General features: G+C 40.7%; 1 protein-coding gene across 4 annotated transcripts in view; it reads right to left on the bottom strand.

The window, feature by feature from the left end:
* Positions 1-11,776: 11,776 nt before the first annotated feature.
* Positions 11,777-20,866, bottom strand: part of LOC122828778 (transducin-like enhancer protein 1) — a 29,987-nt gene continuing 20,897 nt past the window's right edge. For all 4 annotated transcript variants that reach the window (XM_044112646.1, XM_044112647.1, XM_044112648.1 and 1 more), the window contains exons 9-20: positions 19,684-19,797; positions 19,550-19,603; positions 18,574-18,723; positions 18,347-18,485; positions 17,872-18,071; positions 16,615-16,691; positions 16,212-16,461; positions 15,181-15,428; positions 14,866-15,013; positions 14,544-14,694; positions 14,361-14,437; positions 11,777-13,432 (exon numbers count right to left, since the gene is read on the bottom strand). In XM_044112646.1, coding sequence (XP_043968581.1) covers positions 13,325-13,432; positions 14,361-14,437; positions 14,544-14,694; positions 14,866-15,013; positions 15,181-15,428; positions 16,212-16,461; positions 16,615-16,691; positions 17,872-18,071; positions 18,347-18,485; positions 18,574-18,723; positions 19,550-19,603; positions 19,684-19,797 — 1,716 coding nt within the window. In that variant the 3' untranslated portion in view covers positions 11,777-13,324. The remainder of the gene's footprint in view (positions 13,433-14,360; positions 14,438-14,543; positions 14,695-14,865; positions 15,014-15,180; positions 15,429-16,211; positions 16,462-16,614; positions 16,692-17,871; positions 18,072-18,346; positions 18,486-18,573; positions 18,724-19,549; positions 19,604-19,683; positions 19,798-20,866) is intronic.

Below are 20,866 nucleotides of genomic sequence, written 5' to 3'. Positions count from 1 at the left end.
ACATTTCTCCTTGAGTAAATACAAAATTTTCTTTCAAATGACAATTTTACTCATCATGGAACAAGGTTATCCAAACCAAACCAGCTCTAGATGAAAAGACAATATTCCCACTGAACCTAATACATTTCAAGAGAAGTTTAATTCAATTTCATTCAGCCTGATTATTGCCAAACTGGTAGAATCAAGAAATCACCTAAACAGAACCTTCTGACCTTATCGTAATTAATGAAATGGAGCAGTGGCCTAGTAAAAGTCTGGACTTAAATGAAGGGAAAAGGCCCATTGCAGGTTAACGTGAAAATCTGATGGCAGGAAAGGTGGAACAAAGAGCTGCTAGGTTTTAAAATAGGGCCAACTTTTCCTTTAATACAGAGCATACAATTACTATTTTAAATATCTCATGTTGTATGTATTTAGCATCATTTTACAATCGAAAACATCTAAGTGAGGCAAAGAAAATGCAAAAATGGATGGAATCTGGAAGGGATGGGCAACACTTTTTCACAACCCTACACGTCCACAGTAATCTGTGATTGTTTTAGATTGAAACTGTAGTTCATAAATGACCACTTCTCTTTAGCAAGAACATCTTTTGCAGCTGCAGAAAATATAGCAATGCTCTGGTTTGTGTGTGTCTGTGGTGCACAGAGAGGGAGAGAGAGGAAAAGAGAGAGAGGTAGAGCAGGAAAAAGAGATAAATGCTGCTGTCGTACTGTGCGGTGCGCCCCATCACTTTGATAAATCTCACAGCGAGCTGACGACACCTGCTGACAGCACGCTAAAATCTGATTGGTTGGAACAGCTCCAGGTTTGGAGGATGTTAATGGTTATGCTGTGGACAACAAATCGAGCACACACACACACACGCACACACACACACGCGCACGCACACACGCCAACTCACACACACATAAGGAAATAGGTCACATTCTGACATACTGTATAAAGGATATCCTGTGCATATTAATGCACATTCACCTCCTGTCTGACTTTGTGTGTATCATTAGCATGGCAATTATTGCTAATAGCAGATAGGCTATCACTGGATAATTAGGTCATTAGCTCTATTTTATGTTTTAATTATTTTTACATAAATGACTCCTGCTGGACAATTTCAGTGGAAATAACCCAAGGTGCAAATGTTTTCCCCAAAACGAAAAGATTTCAACACAATATACAGTAAACTGCTTGATCTGACCAACAAAAAAAACTTTTATTCACTCCATTCAATAACACCATCATACAGACTCATTCCTCTCTGATCTCTGCCTTGCTTTGTGCTTTATCTTGTAGGTCACACACTCTCCCACTTGTCTCCCCGTATCTGCTCCCGCTGCGTCTCCTTTGAGCATCACAGCCTCCACCCCCGTCACCGAGCATTACCAGTGATTTGACTTCAGTCTGATTGCGACTTGATTTGAGAGAAATCTCAGTTGACAAGAGAAGGGGCCCGACAGGAGAGATTGCAACGTGAGCGAAACATCAGTGGGAGCAATGAGGGGAAGGTGGGGCGGACGGGTGATGAAACGCAGAGTTTTCCAGTCTGACCTTTTGAAGAGCTGTTGGAAAATGTAGGTCCGACTTCAAACGAGCGCCATAAAATATACAACACACCCCTGTCGCCTGAAATCCTCGAACATACAGGTGTGTTTTCTCCCTTATCAGCTGCTGCTTGCTTTCTGCTTTGGATAAGGTCGGGTAAGCAGACATGCCCGTGAGAGGCAAGTTGCTTTTATCGCTGCTATATCTGCTGACTTTATAGGAGCCAAATCAGATGCAGCTCTTCTTCCATTCATCTTTTTTTTCTTAACTGTCATCTCTCCCTCCATCCCAATCTAATACATCTTTCACTTTCACTATCTGCAATGCCCTAACAGTTTCCATCTCCCCTTCAACTGCTGGGTGGAGGTTCTTTCTCTTGATCTTCCCATCGATCTGTCTGTGTGTCGTTTTGATGCAGATGAGACAGTGATACATGATTTGCTGCAAGTCTTTCTGTCAGAGGACATCAGATCATCAAGCACACACATAGCAGCAGGCGAACACATGCACACTGAGATACACATGGCGTCTGAGGAGATAAGGGAGTCTTTGAAGGTGGAAATTAGTTTTGGCGCCTGGCTGCTCCTGTCTTGCAGGTCATGTGACTAAATCCTCCAGTCACACCAACATAAACTGATAAGACAGCTCCTCTGCGAGTGTGTGCTTGCAGTTGTGTAAGCCTGTGTGCGTGTGTGTGTCTGTGTGTGCCTCTACCTGAGTGTATGCACTCAGTGTGAGTGCTGGTGTATGTTTATGGATTGCATTTATCCACTGTGCATCTCTTGTGGCAGGGCGAGGTAATTGGTGGCAGATAAACAGGGCTTAACACAAACACTCACTCTCTCAAACACACACACGCCCACGCACACGCACACACACACAGAGTAATCAGACGGGATTTACAATGTGTAGTTTGGAGCCTAATTGCTCTTCAGGTCCCTGTGCAGCGCTGCCAAAGCCATTAGTCGCTGCTGTTCTCAGACAATTCTGTGTGTCGCTTTGAGTGTGTGTGTTAGGTCTCTTCAAAAATGAGTGTGCACATCATCTCAGTGTAGGCGTGCATGCGTGGGTGTGTGTGTGTGTATCTTTGTTTGCTTCCAGTGGGTGTAAGCGTGCTCGCCACTTTTAGTGTTTTTCTCAGGGACTTGGCTTCCTTCCAAGCCTGAAGAGCTAATTGGAATTAGAATAACATTCCTCAAAGGCCGCTCGTTTAGTGCCGGAGCTGAGTGCTAACGATGGAGTGGTGGGTGAGGGAGAGAAGGGAGTTAGCGCCCTAACGATCTGCGCTAACAATGTTTTATTCTGATTTTTAATGAGGGGTAATCACTCAGCTGTATAAGAAGAGCAGCGGAAAAAAAAAAAAAAAAAAAAACTGAGGAAAAAGTCGAGGCGGGGATGGAGCGAGGTGGGAAGAGGCGAGGTGAGGAGGAAACGGTAATTATCTCCTCTCCGAGCTGTGAATCACGGCCCGTGTTGAGGTCTCTCCCAGGGAAATTAGAGATGCACACTAACTGCCTTTATTCAGAGCCAGAGCTACCTGATAGCGCTATGATAATAAAACACAGCGAATAAAACAAAAGCACTGCAGAACACCTGTCTTATATATGCCAAGTCTCACATTGGGTTTTAAAATTAAAGCACAATCCTAAATATGCTCAAAATGTTCTGTCTTTCAAAGCTCTTTAAAAGAAGCCTCGTCTGAAGCCTCATTGATAAATAGTAAATGCTTCGATTGAACCTAAACATTGTGGCCAAGATCACTGAAAAGGATATTTATGACCAAATTGGATGGAATAAAAAAAAAAATCTCAGTTTTTTTCTAATCAGATTTATGAAGGTTTTAAATTCCATATGAATCAACAATGATGAATTTAAAGCTTTTGTGTCGATTTTACTGAATGTTTTCTGTAAACTGTTTTCCACACAGCTGTGCTGGATTGGTTCAGATTATGCTGGACTATTTTGTGTCTTTTGGCCAAATCTTGCCAAACAACAGTCATACGAGTTCAAGTTCAGATTTAATTTTAAAACACATTTCAGGAACAAGACAGCTCAAAGTGCTTCACATCATTAAAACATAGTCAAAATCATAACTACAAATATATTGATCAATGTTCAATTTACTACTAATCAAAAGCAACAAATATGAGGAGCTCCTCAAGGCTTCCTTCTTGGGTCACTTTTATTTAACGTGTATACTATTTGCCAAGCTCAAGATAATGCAGTACTAAAACATCTGAGTATACTAATGACACTAGACTTTATATTTATGTCTCAACATTTAAAAATAGTCAATTACATTCAGTCAGCAAATCCACAATATGAACAAGTGAAGGATTTTCTAAAACCTATAAAGGTAAGACAAGTCATTTTGATTTCTTTCACACAATTACAAGGTAAACGCTCAACTAGACTCGTTTGGCTACACGTCATACAAAAGAAAATCTAGCTGCTCTGAGCAAAATAAACATACTGCTTTTTTAAAAACCACAAATAGAAAAACAGAATTGCCCACGACTAAGAGATTCAACAGCTTGTGACGTAGAGCAGCTACCGTTTTAGTATGTAACAGAAATCACATCCCATCCCAGGAGGCCAATAGACTGCTTCACAAATATGGTTTGTGTGTTTAAGTTGCTGCAAACTTCTTTCAAAACAAGCCGTAAATCTCATCAATATAAAGAAACAGTTTATAGTTTTTCACTCAGTCCAAGAAAACAATAATCAATTCAACCCGCCAGGGGAAACAAATCAGATTTTTGAGAAAAAAATAAATAAATACATGAGAGAATCAGAGAAACACTAACAGACAAAGACGAGAGGACAGCCAAGGAGAGACAGAGTGACACATGAAGCCGGAGAGACGGTGTGATGGAGTAATATGGCGTACAGCAGAGATGGAGTGTGAAACAGATGCTGCTCAGTGGAGAGTGAGAGGCCAATGAAGCTTGTAGAACGCTTAGAAAGGGCAGAGGCTGAATCGATTCACACACAAACACACACGCACACATTAATCTCTGCTACATGTGGCTGGGTGTGCGGCTGTGCGAAGTGGGAGGAAAGGGTGAGAGTGAGAGTGAAGGATGGAGGATGGAGGGCAAGGGGGAGAGAGAGCGCGGCAGGGAAGGAATAGAGGAGAAGATGGATCAGGAGAGATAGAGGCTGATTATCGCTGAGCATTGACAGAGTAAAAGCCCAGTGGGGGTTTTACAGACAGACACACACACACACACACCACTAGCCTTTCAAGAAAACTTACACATTCACCCACAAAGTGATGGAGATGGAGCCTCTGACTGTAATACATCTAGACTTCTATTTCAACCAGCATCATGACTGAATGTCTGCACCCCTCCCAGCTGATCTCCTCCATCTTCCTTCTCCTAAAAGCTTTTCTGCTGTCGTCCACCACATCCCACCTTCCATCTGTACTCTTCATCCTCCTTAAGCAGCCTTCCCCCCTCACACCAATACCCAAACCTAGCCCTTTTTTCTGCTGTTTCCTGTCCCTCCTTATCCTCCGCCTCCTAGCTTACTTTATTATAGCTTTTCTACACATGAGGAGATGCTCTGGACCCTCGGAGCAGAAAATGGAGCCTAGTGGAGGGAGACTCCAGGAGATAAAGGAGAAAATCACACTGCTAAATGTGTGGCAAACACACACATTTACACACACGGGCATAAACCTCCCAGCTAACCGTAAAACCAGTTACACATCAACAGGGAACATTTAATGCCTCTGAATTTAGCTTCGTATTAGCTTAACCAATGTCGAATGCATCTTAAAGATTACTAAATGGGCTAATGATGAATGGGCTAAATTCATCAATAATCTCAAGGATATTTGTATTTAAAACAGTTAAATAAAAATATTGAACTCTCTCTCTATATCTATATTAATTATAAAAATGTTCATGTTTTTATTGCTGGGCAAATTAAGTCATAAAAGTTATCCATAAGTACTTAATACAATGCTGTAATTTAAAGACTCTTGACTTGAAAAATTCTAACAATTCAGTTTTGTTTTTTTGTTAAGTTTTATTCACTTTAGTTTGTTTCAGTAATTATCTTAAAGTTTTTTGCCAGTCTGAATAATATTCTGTGCTTCAACCCAAGAAAGATTCAACTTCTTCACATCTTTTCACTCTGATGTATTAAATTTGTATCAACCTGTCTTCTACTAGCTGCATTATTTCACCTTGCACTGAAGAATCAAGTTGACTTTTTTACAAATATGAATATACATTGTTATAAACGCTAGCAGTTAAAAGACAAAGAGAAACTTTTAGCTTTTCATAGGCCTCTTTTGGTGTATTTCAGTGTAAAGGAAAAATGATTAAAAAAGCAGGAAGCAATTACAATCCAGTTTTTAATATCCATTATGATTATAATTACGATAAGCTGTCGACCTGAAAATATTATTTTGTAACTTAGAATTTGCAGCTCTTTATGTTTCAAACTTAATGTTAAGAACTAAAAATATGGCATTCCAAAGTAAAATACCTTAAGATGAAACAGACGCAGATTTTGCTGAAATAGATAAGTGATGTTTCACAGTCTAACAAAGGGACAAGCTGGGGGACAAACAGAGTTTTATCCCAAGAGGAGGATTATGGAAATCAGGATGTGATCTCTGATGCGGTAATCCTTGCAGCAGCTAGCAATCTCATAAAAAAGTGTTAGTGAGATTAACCAGCAGATTAGACACGTAGCAACGCGCATATTTAACTGATTAAAATCCTTGAAAAACCAAACTCTTGGGAGGACCTGCACTATTTAGGATCTGTGTTTCCTGTAAACGCTCACTGGCAGTATAATTCTGGAAAGTATTCTCTGTTTGATAGCTAAAATCTTTTTAAAGAAAATATTCAGGATTAGTGCAACCGGGAGAGTGATGACAAGCTTTCATTTTTCTTTGTGTCCTGACAAGTGACAAGTTCTTGTTCTTTTTTGCAGTCTATTGTCTAGTATGACCGTTAGTCATAAATCTGGCATTGAGAGCAGTAAGTGATGCTGCTCTCCATGCCAAAAGTAACCATTGGCTCTGATCATCAGACCTTGTTTATAACTATTGATCAGGTGGATCAATACACAATGAGCGTTCAGTCCCTGGGGAAGTGCTCTGGGAGCTGCATGAGTTTGAAAGGGCCGCGCCAATTTTCTGATCAATTCCACTAAAACTGGTGGAGAAGGGAATCAGTGTTGTGAACCATCGTTCTCACAAAGCAACAGCTTTAAAAGCAGCTGTTAAGACGGACTGAGACGCTGGTGGTGTTCACCATCAGGTTGTCTGCAGAAGAACACAGTTTCAGGGTTGAACCTCTGAAGATCCAGTTAATCTTTTGAGCACATTCAACAACTGGAAGCTTAGTCAATGCTTTGACTTGTGTGTCTTTATTTCTGTTTGGAAAATTGAAGTCTTAATTCAAGACTTCAATTTTCCAAGCAGACTTACACACAAATGATCATATATCTCCTGCTGTCTTGTCTGTTTCTTCAGGTCATTACCAGATCAGTGCCGTTTATGATGCTAGCTCTTAAATTCAAAGCTTAGACTGCCTCATGTTGAGGCAACTATCTAAATATGATAGTTATTTAGGACTCACTTGCTGACCTATATAAGTAACTAGTTATACAAATTATTTGTAGTCAGTGCAGAGTAAAATGGTTAATGGATAGAACTTATGTAGCGCTTTTTCCACAAAATTTTGACCATGCAAAGTATTTTGCACTAGAGTCACATTCACCCATTGATATACAGATCAGCAGGCAGTGAAGGGTTAAGTGCCTTGCTCAGGGGCATGTTGACCTTAAAGGAGGAAGCTGAAAACGAACCTCCAACCTTCCAATCACAAGCGAGTCGCGACTACTCTACCCACAAAGCCACAGTCGCACCATGGTTTGGGCTCCAGGATAATGGAAAAACCTTTGAAAAACGATAACTTTGGTGAATGTCGCTTCAGCGACATGACTTGGAGTAAACGTTTTCTTAACGCCTCAGACAGATTAGACATTAACGACTTGCATTGCCCGCCAATGAGCACCAGTCCATTTTAACGAGAGCCTTATGAATATTGACGTACTGACAGATATAGCTGTTCTTCGAGCCTCTCGACAAATGAAAGGCTGATCTTGGAACTGTCTCGCACTGAAGTTTGATTGTAAAACCGCTGAAGTATTGAGCAGAAGTTTGCCTCTCAGGGGACTGGGGGTGGAGGGGTGATACGCGACGCAGAGCTGCAACGGTGCTCTTTTGATTAGACGAGACTTGTTCAGGATGTAGCTCTTAATTAAGACGCTGTGTCTCCTCCAGCAGGAAGCATCATTTCAGCAGCTGGGGACAGAGTTGTGCAGATAGCTGCTGGCAAACATGCATACGTGAGCGATTTCAGTTGTTTTTTTTCTTTTTCCTTTTCTTTTCAATTATCCCACCTGACAGTCAGTTTCAGGTGAAGATGCATATTGAAGATGGAAAAGCCTCACAAACACACACACACACACGCACCTTTATCTCTGTCCTGTTGAATAACTCTCTGATGCTTTCCATATTCCATGCGAGGGATTATTACAGCTTACCCACAATCCCCAGCAGCTGATTATCCCGTGTGTTGACAGGAAAGAGTTGCGCTATCGGCCCTGTGCAGCAGCGAGCTGTATTCGTGTCTGCAGACAAAAAAAATAAAAACGTAAATAAAATAGACACCAAATTTTAGATGCATGCATTTGTAAACTGTGTGTAAGACAGAAATGAGAAATCCTTTATGTTCCTGGAAAAGAAAAAAAGAAGTGATTTATTTACTTCCGGAAATCCGACTTATGTGTGTGTGTGGGGGGGGGGGGTGTACGTGCGTGTGGGTGTGGGTGTGTGTGTGTGGGTGTGGGTGTGGGTGTGGGTGCGTGCGTGTGTGTGTGTGTGTGTGTGTGTGTGTGTGTGTGTGAAAGGGTTAGGATGCAGGGAGCAGATGTGTGTGCAGCAGTGCTCAACCAGGCAGGTGTTTTGTGGTTGATACCTGCAGCTCCAGCAGTGTTGATCACCTCAGCATGATACCTCACCTTGGGAGGAAGACAGCTCTAAGCTCATTAGCACGCTCACTTGCTTACTCACACACACTAACACATACACGGTGAGCAACCCGAGTAAGATTGTGTAAAGTAAAAAAATAAATAAATAAATAAAAAGTAGAAGAAAGGTGGAAAAAAAGTAATAGGCTCAGGGGAAATAGAGAAGTGGAAGGAGGCGAAGATTTCTGAGAGGAGAGAAAATCGGTTTACCACTAAACACAATGAGGGACTTGTGGAAAACACAGAGATGGGTGTGTGTGTGTGTGTGCGTTTGTGTGAGAGAGAGAGTGAGAAATTGGGAAGCAAGGGACCACCGGGGATTAAAAGAAAAAGGAAATAAGATTACATACAAAGGCTTTGGAGGAAGGAATAGAAGGAGGAGGAGGAAAACCTGAATGAGACAGAGAAGGCAAAGAGAAAGGGAAAAGATGGAGGCAACTGCTTGAAAGGAGCGTAACTGGGTGTAATGGTTTTAAACGCCTGACTTTATTCACTGCCAACAGCTGCTCACTTGTTATCCTCTGCTCAGATTTGAGTGAATTCAGTTAGATTTAGGTGTGTTGCAGCTTTTCTTCTTACAGAACTTTGTTGTTCAGAGACATGCAGTCATAGATAAGTTGCAGACATGCCACTAAATATCCACATATTAAAGCTTCATTTGTGTTATTAGCTCTATGCAATATGCAGCCTTGTCTTTGGAACTGATGTTCGATGTCCAGATTCACAAGAAAGCTGTACTACTTGATAACAAATACACAACCTCAATAGTTATCGATACTTTTACAGAAGCGGTTTGAACGTGGATGGTACATTAACACTGAAGCCTTAAACTCCAACAGAAGCATGTTGGAGGTGAGCACAGCTCAAATGAATGAGTAAAGACGCTCTCACAGATATAGAAATGAATTTAGACATACTTACACCCATACTGTACGCATAAGCTGAGCAGTAGGCAGAGAGCACCTTTTTTGTGTGGCGTTGAGATAAATAGGATTAGGGATTTGGGAGATTTAGGGGGAATAATCCGTCTGTGTATCGGAAAGAGGCAGCAGCCGTGATGATCAAAAGAGAACGCTGTGATTCAGAGCTCAGAAATCTCTGGATGGACTGAGAACTTGGAGCGACATTTCTTCCATTTTTCCCCCCTCCAAGGATCAGTTTCCATTTTGTCAATGCGACTGTTGTAATTGCCACATAATCACCTCATTCTGTACAACAGTGTGTGTGTGTGTGTGTGTGTGTGTGTGTTTGAGATTTTGTGTGTATGAGCGCCAGGGATAGACAGAATTATACATTCACAGTAATTAATCTGATTTACAGTTTACATCAGGGGAAAGACACAGAGCTAGTCTGTTTGTTGTTGGAGTTAGTATTAAGCAGGGGATTGGATTCACTTATTTAACACACAGTTGATTTGAACAGCTGCTCTGTTTTGAAGCTCACTGCACAATATCTCCATAAAAATAACACCCTGTGTGAAATCACAGCTCTACACAGCTCTCACGTCTCTGCCCCTCTGATTGGCTCAGCAGACTGCCCAAACGCTTCATTTTTATCTGCACGTCTAATGCAACCTGTCGAAGAAGAAAACAAGACTGTGCTGTTTTATGTGCAGCTTGACACAGTCGCAACACGCTAAAGCTTGTGGTTAAAAAAATAAAAGGGACAAGAAACGGCAATTATTTGAAGGAGGGAAATGATAGAATCAACTTTTTTTTTTACTTATCATGATGCAATGTTCTTTACTCATCAAAAATATAATTTTAGTGTTGCTTTGATTCTTTCATGCATGCTAGAGGAATTATTTTATCTCCCATGGAGGCCTTTCAGGGGTGACTAAACTCTTACTTTCATAAAGCTCCACCTTCCCACTCAGCTCGTCCAGACTAGTGGCTGCATCAATTAGTAAACACCCAGTGGGACTGCATGTCTGCTGGGCATCATACAAACTACCCATCAGTCCAACACTCATAAGAACGACTGTAAATGACATAATGGAGGATTGTAATGACATCTACTAACAAATTTTAGAGCACTTTATAGTTGACCCTGCTAATGTTTTTTTGTTTTTCATTTAACCTTTTCCCACGTTGACAGTTTCAAAAGCACTTCTAATTTACAAACACTTATCACCTCTTTCGTAGTAATTCATTCAAAATGATCCCAGAGCAAACATCAGCTATATAAACTGGGCATACATTCACTGGGCTGACATTTTTATTAAAATCCATTAATAAATGTTAGCCTTGGATTGACTTAAATGAAAGCTCCGTGGAGAAGTGGACCAGGTTTTTAAATCGCACAGAATTGCTGAGAGGGTCGTGTTTTTTGTGGCTCTGTTGAGGGCTTCTGTCAGCGATCTGCAAGGTGTTTGTAATGCTTAGTGGAAGCTTAGAAACATTCGTTCTCCTTAGAACCAGAAGAGGTTTGTCCACCTCCTCACCACAAAGTCAAGCTTTCATCCAATGCAGGTTCGACTCCACCAGAGTTTCACTGTGAAAGATCCCGTTTGAGGTTTCTATTAACAGGATATAGACAATGTGATTCTGTTTGAGTTTTCATCAAGCACTGGAGTGTTTCACAGCCAAGTGTGAAGCTTCTCTAAAGGCCTAAATACAGAACTAAATGTCTAAATTCTGTGCTTGCATATTGTTTTTGAAGCATATTCTGGTCAGAACATTTTGTGATGATGTACAGCAACTGAAGCAATTTATAAAGATTTCCTGGGAATTCTATAATCTAGTTGTTGGAAAGTATGAAATGTTCTAGCCAGAACAAATGTTTTTGCATGATGTTAATTGGGTTTAAGACTGAGTTCTGGAAAAGCTTAGGTCGGTTTCTCTCAGTCGGGAATCAGTCTTGGTTTCTTGTTCAGCTGCTGCTTGATAAGATGCTTTTTCTCTGATCACTGCATCCTCTTGCTGCGTTTGCTCAGCTTGCTTTAAATTAAGCAAGATGCAGAGGGGCACAACGATTATGGCGGTGAGGTTATACAACTTCTACAATCATCATTTGAAAATAAAGGAGTCTAAAGTGTTTTATTTGGATGTTCAGTTCTAAAAATGTTCCCTTTTGCGATGCTGGATGCCTCGATTAGATCAAAATGTACATGTATAACGGCCCCTGTGTGCTTGACCAAATCAGAAAGTAAAACAGGCAATATACAAAATTTAAAAAAAACAACTCACATTTATTGAGACCAATCGATTATTTGGCTACTTTAAGACCATTAAGAATTATTCCTGATTAAATGTAAAACATGTACAAAAACAATTTGTCATCTCTACAGCATGTCTGGTAGGAAAGAAAAAAAGATATATACATTTTTACAGACCACAAAAAAAGAAAAGAAAAAAAAAAGAGAGAGGGACAAGGAATGAGTTTTGTAAAAATTACAAATTCCTCCTTAACCTGAAGTATGACTTCAATAATTTAATTCTCTACCGTTAAAATATGCTTCACAAAGAGAGAATCCCCCCCCCCCCAGCACGGTAGTATTTTATTTCAACATGTTAGAACAAGTGACATTAAATACCAGCTAACTCAGGAAGATTAACCCAGCTGACAGAATAATCATCGTTGGTTCCAGTTTACAAAGCGTAAACTATTCAAACAAGACATTGAGTGTTTTGCAGTGAAAGGCTTGATGGGAATGTACTTTTAACAGAACAAGTCTGTGGACTCTTAAGCTGAAATAGATTAAGTTCTGGGAAATAAAAAGTAAATCACAGTAAGACTGCTCGACACTTTTTCACTGATGAACAGCTTTAACCTTTAGTAAATGCCCTGGAGAAAACAGTGAGTAAGAAGAGAGAAAATGTAAGGTAGAAATTGGATGCTAAAAGGGCAAATTATGAAAAGGGCATTAATGGAATTTGAGGATTAAATCAAACCCCTTAAACTCTTACTTCAGATTTTCACCAATTGTTCTTTTAAAACAGGATTAGAGAAGAAATATCCCCCCATTTATAAGCCCCATTAGGTCCCTTTGTAACACTGAAAATTCTTCAGACAATGGACACCTTTTCCATTTTTCCATGTCTGAAACTTGTGTGAATTATGTCATTGCGGCTCGTTTGTGGTATTGTTGTGTTAAATAAATCAAAACATCCCATTTGAGTCATTTTTAACAGTAAAAGGTACAGTGCATGGGTGAACTGCTACTCCTACAGTGCAGTTAGTAAAAAAATGAGTTACTGTTAAGACATCTTAGATGGTAGGTGTGTCAGGTACGCAAGCCGAGGTCAAAAGTCATCACTGTCAATGCTGGCAGTTCCACAGACTGATCTCTGAAGTAAAATACAGAACAGCTTATATTGTACACACTGTAAAACGTCCATCTGTTGGTTTTTTTCCCGCCTGTCCTGCTCATTTCTCTTTTCCGCATCTCCCTCTGGTTGTTACAGTGAGTTTAGTGTTCATCAGCAGAATGGGGTCCGGTCTGACAGAGTTCCCCTTTGGTCACCGACCAGCAGCTGGTCCACCTCAGAAAGCAGAAACTACTGACAGCCATACGGTTCCTCGTCCTCAACCGGCAACATACCGCTCCACAAAGGTTCCCAGTGGTTGCAGAGGCATGTTCACAGGCACAATAAATATCTGCAGATCAAATATCTGTGTCTTTTCAGTAGATGGAAAAGAAAAATGTGCACGCCCCTTTTCATGAGTGGAGGTGAACATTATCAGAATTCTGTAAATGTTTGTGGGTTGTGTTATATCTTCAGTAGATGACTTCGTAAACAGTGGCCTTCTTGTCTCCTGATCCAGTAACAATGTACTTGTCGTCCACAGATATGTCACAGCTTAGCACCGAGGAGGATTCTTTAGACTGAGAAGAAAAAAAAAAAAACAAGTAGGGAAAAGGAAGTAGTAAGAAACAAAAGCTTCAAGTGAAACCAAAACGCTTTATGAATCATGTCTGGTGCTCCCTCTCCAATGTAATAAGAGTAATTATCACAACATCCTTTATAAAACTGAAACACTGATGGCAAACAACTGGAGTAGGAAGGTTGCATTTTTGGTATGTAGTCTGAACTACTGGGTTGGTTGTGGTTGCATGTTTAATGCACTTTGTGATCTATATTTTTGTTAGTAAATGACATATAAAGCAGTTTCTCATATTGTATATTACAATGCTTTAAAGAGCTTATATTCAGTAATGCAGTAATGAATCTGCTGGCTTTGTTGAAAACATTAAATGAAAAGTGGACTTCCACTTTCAGCATCAGTGGAGGCAGAGAAAATAACAATGTTAGAACATTTTATACATATTATAATATAATTTACTTAGATGAATGCAGTATTTGACTTATTTCACTGATTTAATTTGCATTTTGAACTTTGTGGATGATGATGCTCCTCCATAGATCACTAAAACTGAACTAATGACAGAGTTTGAATGTTGGGAAGGAAACAAAAAGGTTTTCCATTCTAATCAAAAGAGATGGGACATTTGTTACATCTGCAGTAGTTATGATTTGCATAAAAGTCACAGTTCTGGACCTCATAGTGGAAATGCACATAAACTGACAAATATTCAGAAGGATCAGCATTCTAACACATAAAGTTGAAGCACACTGAAGCAGCCGGTTAAACGTGGACAATATCCTGATATTTTAGTACCATGACATGGAAATATTGAAATGGAGTCATGTTCAAAGTAGAGAAAGAGTAACGAAATGACAAAGGTGGATGCTAAATTGAAGGTTACAGTTTTACATATTTAATCAGATAATGTTTTAACTCCTTCAACCAACCTGGAAAATACTGGCTCCATACGGTGTTCTCCATGCATTCAGCAGGTTGTCCTTCCCTGTACTCACAAACCATTTTCCTGTGTGAAACACAAAAACAATCACATTGTCAACAACATGCCGTTACCAACAAAATGGGAACCATAGATAAATAAACATTCCTGAATGTGTGACGGAGTTTCCTACCACAGTAAGCAAACTGCAGGGACAGAACGCAGCTCTCATGTAGGTGAAGCTGGTATTTGTCAGGCTTGGTGACATGAAGGACCTCCACGTTGCTACTCTCCATTCCAACAGCGAGCCATTCTCCCGTCGGACAGTAGCCAAGAGAGAAGATCTGGACAGAAAAGGCAGAAACAGCATTAGCTTTGAGTTTATAACTAGGTGGGAAAATGTATCTTTGTTTCACTTGGGATTTATTAACTCTTACTTGATACGTAATATGCTAAGCAACTTCTATTAATTTTAGAAATTGCATTATAGTTGATTTTCTGATGCGAGTGTTCACCTGAGAAGTAAAGTCATGTTGCTGAAGCTGCCGTCCCTCCCTGAGATCCCAGGAGCGAACAGTATTATCCAGACCTCCTGTCCACAGCTTGGTGCCGTCGTTGGAGATGTCGATGCAGCTGGCTCCGTCTGTGTGACCCTGAAACTGCCTGCAGAATACACATACAAGGTCATGGTTAAACAAAGAACCAAGACACAACATCGCTCCAGCGGGAATTCAAAAAGGACAGTTGATTTCGGAGGCGTTTAAAGTTATGACAGAGAACTTGCCACATCGTCAGTTCTAGTTGCAGAATCAACGCATCTCGTCTCTTACCTAACAAGGGTCTGGTTGTGTAAATCCCAGACTGCAATGTTGCCGTCACTGCAGCAGGAGAAGCACACTTTGGAGTCGGGACTGATGGCCAGAGCGTAGCATGCAGGTGCTGATGATGTCAGCTCTGCTTTAATCCTGGGAGTGGGCGTGGCCAAATCCCAGATGGAGAGCGTGCTCGCCTCACCGCCTACGATGAGTGTTCGACCGTCAGGGAGGAGACGGCAGGAGCGGATGTAGTTGTCCCGGTTCTAATGATGTGGGATAAAAGGAAATGCATGTTGAACACTTAAAATCTCACACAGAAATAAAAAATTTAAAATTTAAATGTAATTTTAAAGCAAATGAATAGCTAAGGAAAAGCTGTCGCTTTGCTCTGGAAGAGTCATGATGTCTGTCTTCAATCTCAAGCTTTGATTTCTCAATAATTGGGAAAGTAGTTTATGAGTGAGACTCTTGGAACCAAAACTGCCGTAAAACAAATATTATTAGTCCTAAGGCGTCTGAACATCCCAGTTTTTCAGGTATTTTGTTCCAGCGCCGAGGAGCGTAGTCCCTAAACTCCTCTACTTGTTATCTGAAAACCTAAGGAGGCTACATGGTAAATTACTGAGAAGTAACTTAGAAATGTTTTTCTTAAATTCCTTTCAGACCAACAAGAAAACTTTAAAGTCTTTCATGTCAAACAGGAAGCCAGTGCAGTGATTTAAGAACTTCTGTAGGATGACCCATTTTTCTGATTTTGGTTAGCAGAAGGGAATCTTTCTGTCCCATCAATTCATTGTTATTTTAGACTCACTGATTCTTGTGGGCTGTTGTGACACACAGGAATAAGGTTGTTTTGTAAGCATACATTTAGTGAGTCACATTGTAGTACTCTATAATTAAAGATAGATTAATTAAAGTGGCCCAATAATGGATCCTTGGGAACCCCACAATTGCTTTTTCACCCAAATGACACAATGTAGTCACTTTCTTCCAACCATCCTATAAAAAAACAAAAAGAATATCAAACAACTTCAAACTTTACTCACCAAGCAATCAAGTTGTGAGACAGGGCTTTTATTTCCAGGGTGACTGATGTCCCAGACCTTGACGCATCCCTTTCCGCCTGTGTAAACATGGCGGGTGGGGTTACTGATGGTGACGGCGCACACCACCTCTCCGTGGTTCAGCGTGTTGATTTGGCGGGCATGACGAGGGATTCCTGGTCCCACCAAAGCATCTGGGGGAAAAGGAACTGGCTGCATCTGTCCGTCTGCTGCAACGTGAAAGGAGTATGCACTGAATGCACAAAAGAGGAGAGAAAATTAATTGCAGAAAATTATGGGAGCAAAACATAACAGACAACATGAAAGGAATATACTATACAATGTCAAAACATGGCTTTTTAGGAATTATATATACCCCACACCCCGGCAGCAAAATCATACTTACGGCTTTCCGCCAGGAATTCCTGTAAGACTCGGGGGCATTCCAGGGACTCGCATGTGAGGATGAGGATCAAACCCAACCTTGAAAAGAGGAGACACATTTTAGAAGGACAGTTCACATATATGTCCCATAAATAGACATCAGAAAGACAATATTACACACACAAGCAGTTTCTCAATATTAACCTACAGAGAACAACACAAACCCTCATGATCACAAGACAAACATGATTTTACTGCCCTCCTCCCCACATTGATCCAACACACACAAAGTCATGTAGCTGCTAAGTACACAACCCCGTATCAAGTGTTGCCCAGACTCAGCTGTGTCTCCTAAATCTATTTAAACTGTGTAATGAACACTGAGCAAATACACCCAGAAGTGATGAGCTGATTGCTCACAAAGACCAGTGGAATGATGTTCACCATTCGTCAACTTTTCACACAGCTTGAAAATAAAATGCTTCGGCAGTCAGTGAAGCCAATAGTATTTCATCCCCTTCCTGTTGGAATAACGCTCAACCTCAAAGTAAATTTGTTCAAGTAAAACTACAAATACAACGCAGAATGTAGAACAAAAAAGTGAACTCCCTAAATACAGAAATCGATGGCATCCATGTTTGATTAAGGCGTGACAAGTGAATTTGATCTTTATAGCTGAAAGTGCAAATGTTTGATCTACTGTCAAAACCTACTATAGACAAACAAATATCAACTGAGCTACACAGATGTTGGAGTCATAAACCTTCTGGATACTAAAACATCAAGAATACTTCCTCAAAGTAACAAATATTAAGATGGTAAATTAAAAAGGAGCTTAAGACCCAACTGCAGCTTTAGGCCCACTTGTGATTTTACAGAAAATCAAAGGAAAAAATAAGCAACCACTATAGAGCCCAATGAAGTATTAGTATTGGTACTCAAGTTCCTATTAATCTAAACCTTACTAATACCCACACTGGGCAGATATAAAATTAACTAACTGTTTTTGTTTTTTGCATTTGAGAATATTTCAATCTAATTTCACTCATGCACATTTTTAGCATTTTCAAGGTAAGTTTCCAAATTTTTCCAGCCCCACATTTGGAGATTAAAACTATACAAATAAATTCAAAAAAGAGTTTTAATTAAAATTTTTAAGTTATACTTAAGTTGCAAGTTTAATTTAGTACGGTTGATCTTCTTATTTTTAATACAGATGAAGAAAAAATATATATTATTTTGTTAGCATGTTCCAGAAATTGCTTAATTTTCTACTCACCATTGGTGAACGACCGTATGCCGCTACAGCGGCTGCAGCAGCCACACTTATCTGAGGTGACATGTTGTGCAGGCCTGCAGCATAAGCAGCAGCACTAGCTGCACCCGCTAACTCTCCATTCATTCCTGCTCCGTGGGGCAGCATCCCAAAGGCACCCGGATATGGGCCTGGTACCGCCAGAGGAGTCCGCAGACCTGCAGCTGGAGAAATGCAACAAGGAGAGTGAGGTCTGCCCTCTTGTTTAAAAAAAATCCTTGATGAAAACTCAGTTGTTGTCCAGGATGCAAAGAGAAATCAGGACAAACAAATTTAGCTAAAAGATCTAACATTACCGGGGCATTTAGAGAATACATGTGTGCCATAAAAATAAATGACTGAGCAAGAAAACTCTATTCTATTACAATCAACAGGATGTTTTTACAGGAATTAATATATTTCTTTGATTCATTTGAAACATTTGTTGTGCATGACCTACTTGGTGGATGGGGTATCTCCATCGATGGTGGTTTCGATAGACTTGGTCTGACCCCGGGAGTGGAGCTCGGACCAGGTGTAGAGTCGCCTCTGGGTGTCGGAGTGCTAGACTTTAAACCAGGGGTCCCAGCCTTATCTCGCTGCCAAGAGGAAACAAATCAAAGAATATAAATACAATATATTCAGTCATTTACTGTGTTTTTCTGCAACGCAGATATACAACTGTACCATTGCCATCTCTTTGGACTTGAGAGAAGAGGAGCTGGCCGATGAGGCGGTCGAGGCTGGACTACAAGGATCTTTTTTGAGAAGACGTGCCTTATCCAAGCCGTTTTCTCTGGGGGATGGAAGTGGCGTGCCGCGAGGAGAAGCTGCATCCTGATGGAAAAACAAACAGTGAAGTACATGAGAACAAAGCTGCTCCTCAACAGTGATGTAGAGATTTTCCTGTTTATCAGAAAACTAAGCAAAGAGTCAACATTAATCTTGTGAATAACGTGACCCTCCAAGATACCACAGGCATTACAAAGTGTGTAATTTGACTAAGTAATTTCTCCTCAGAATAAATGGATTTTATTTTCAAAAAGACATCACCACTTAACAAAAGAGTGGAGAGATGAAAGTCATTATTGAATGAAAGCAAGAAGACGCCCAGTTTGAACTTTGTTACAAGTCGTGTCGATGAAGCAGCAAACATGTGGAAGAAGATGCTTTGGTCAAAGGGGAGTAAAATTAAAACACTATGTGTGACAGAAATCTCACAGCACACATTAACCTGAATACACAATCTGAATGGTAAAACACGGAGGTGGCCCCACCATGCTGTGTGTATGCTATTCTTGCACTGGAATCGGGAAATTTGGTAAAGCTGCATTGGAAAATGGGCAGCCTTGTATTGCTCTATCACAGGGGTGCGCGCGTTGTAGGGACCGAGATCGATGCCGTTGTTTCTTACTCACTCTGCTGCATATTGGCGCACAAATGTAACCGACAGCATCCGGTTTAGGAATTTCAAAATAAAAGCTCCTCCAGAGTCAATACACAAAACGGACATATTTAATTATTTCTTCCACGGACCAGTGGTTGGGGACCACTGCTCTATCACATAAAATCTCAATAAAATACAGTACAGTTTCACATAATATGACAAAAAAGTCAAGCAGTATAAATAGTTTTACCCAACAAAATATAAAAACACACTGACCTCATTGGACACATCCACGACCAAGTTGTCATCACTTTTCTCTCCATCGCTATCCTAATGGAGTTCATCATATAATCAATCATCAAAGCCTTACTTTGGACAAAAAGAGACGGGAAATCAGAAAAACTTCTCACATAATGGCTGGAATCCTTATCCTCCACTTTGCGTTTCTTGGTATCATTAGAAAAGTCAGGACCGTTGCGGCGCTTATCCGAGTTTCTCAAACTTTCCGGAAGCAAAGAGTTGCTCTGTAGGTAGAGGACAGGAAGAGCAGGAAATAATAGAAATAAAGAGATTGGAGAGAAAGATAGAAGAAAGTGGAAGACAAATTTAAACTACACAGTTTAGGTTTTGCTTTGCTGTGTGTGCATTTTGCATGAACCCGTTAACTGCTGGATCCACTAGTCGCTAATTACAAGTGTTTTCCAACTATGTGTAGAGCAGGTTAGAAAAACTGACTGTTGCCCAGGAATAGGTTAACGTTTGGCAAAATTATGAATTAAGCAGCGCTAACACTTTAACAACAAGCGCTTTTTCACTTGACCAAAGCCAGTCAGAGCCAAATACAAACACATGCCTCTGAAGCTGATGATTACATTAAGTGGCTCTCGAAATCTATCAGTACTCCTTCTCCTCCTGGCTCTGACAAGCTGCAGCATGTGCATGTGTGTGTGTGTGTGGGTGCACGCACTGTGTAATTGACTGTGAAAGCCCGTGTGTAGAATCAAAAGTGTAACAGGCTGTCAGTGTGTGTTAGTTGCATAATATTCTAGAGTCCCAAGACCAAACACACACACAAAGACAGAGCAGTCTTCCCCCCTGGCCTCCTGACCAACGGATCCTATTGTTAATGGATTAAAGCTTCATGTTGAGTCCATTATAGTCTCAGTCTGTCAATGAAATGTGCATCCAACAAACACAAGCGCATGCACACATCCAGCGAGGGGGCGAGCAGCACTTTGAGGGGGGAAAGGGTAAATGAAGGAGGATCGGGAGTGGAGTGGGTGGCGAAAAAAAAAAAATGGGAAAAGGGGGAGATGAGATTAGAAGAGAAAAGATGGGAGGGTGTGGAGTAAAAGAAAGGTTGATGAGGAAGAGAGTGAGAGGGGGTTGCATACTGCCAAAGTCCTCCTCCTCCAGCTGCCCCTCCCTCTTCTCCTCCTCCCTTTTATTGAAAGGTTTTAGTGAGCCGAGCTCAGATGCACTGACCCGCAAAACACAAGCAATTCCCCCTCCGCCATGGTCTTTTCCCCCCCGTTTGCTTTTAGCATGGTGTCTCTCACTCACACACAAGCTTAGTGTCATATGACTGCTGCT

Source organism: Gambusia affinis, linkage group LG03, assembly GCF_019740435.1.
Source record: "Gambusia affinis linkage group LG03, SWU_Gaff_1.0, whole genome shotgun sequence".
In the NCBI taxonomy this organism is placed as follows: Eukaryota; Metazoa; Chordata; class Actinopteri; order Cyprinodontiformes; family Poeciliidae; genus Gambusia; species Gambusia affinis.
This window is presented reverse-complemented; position numbering and strand designations above follow the sequence as displayed.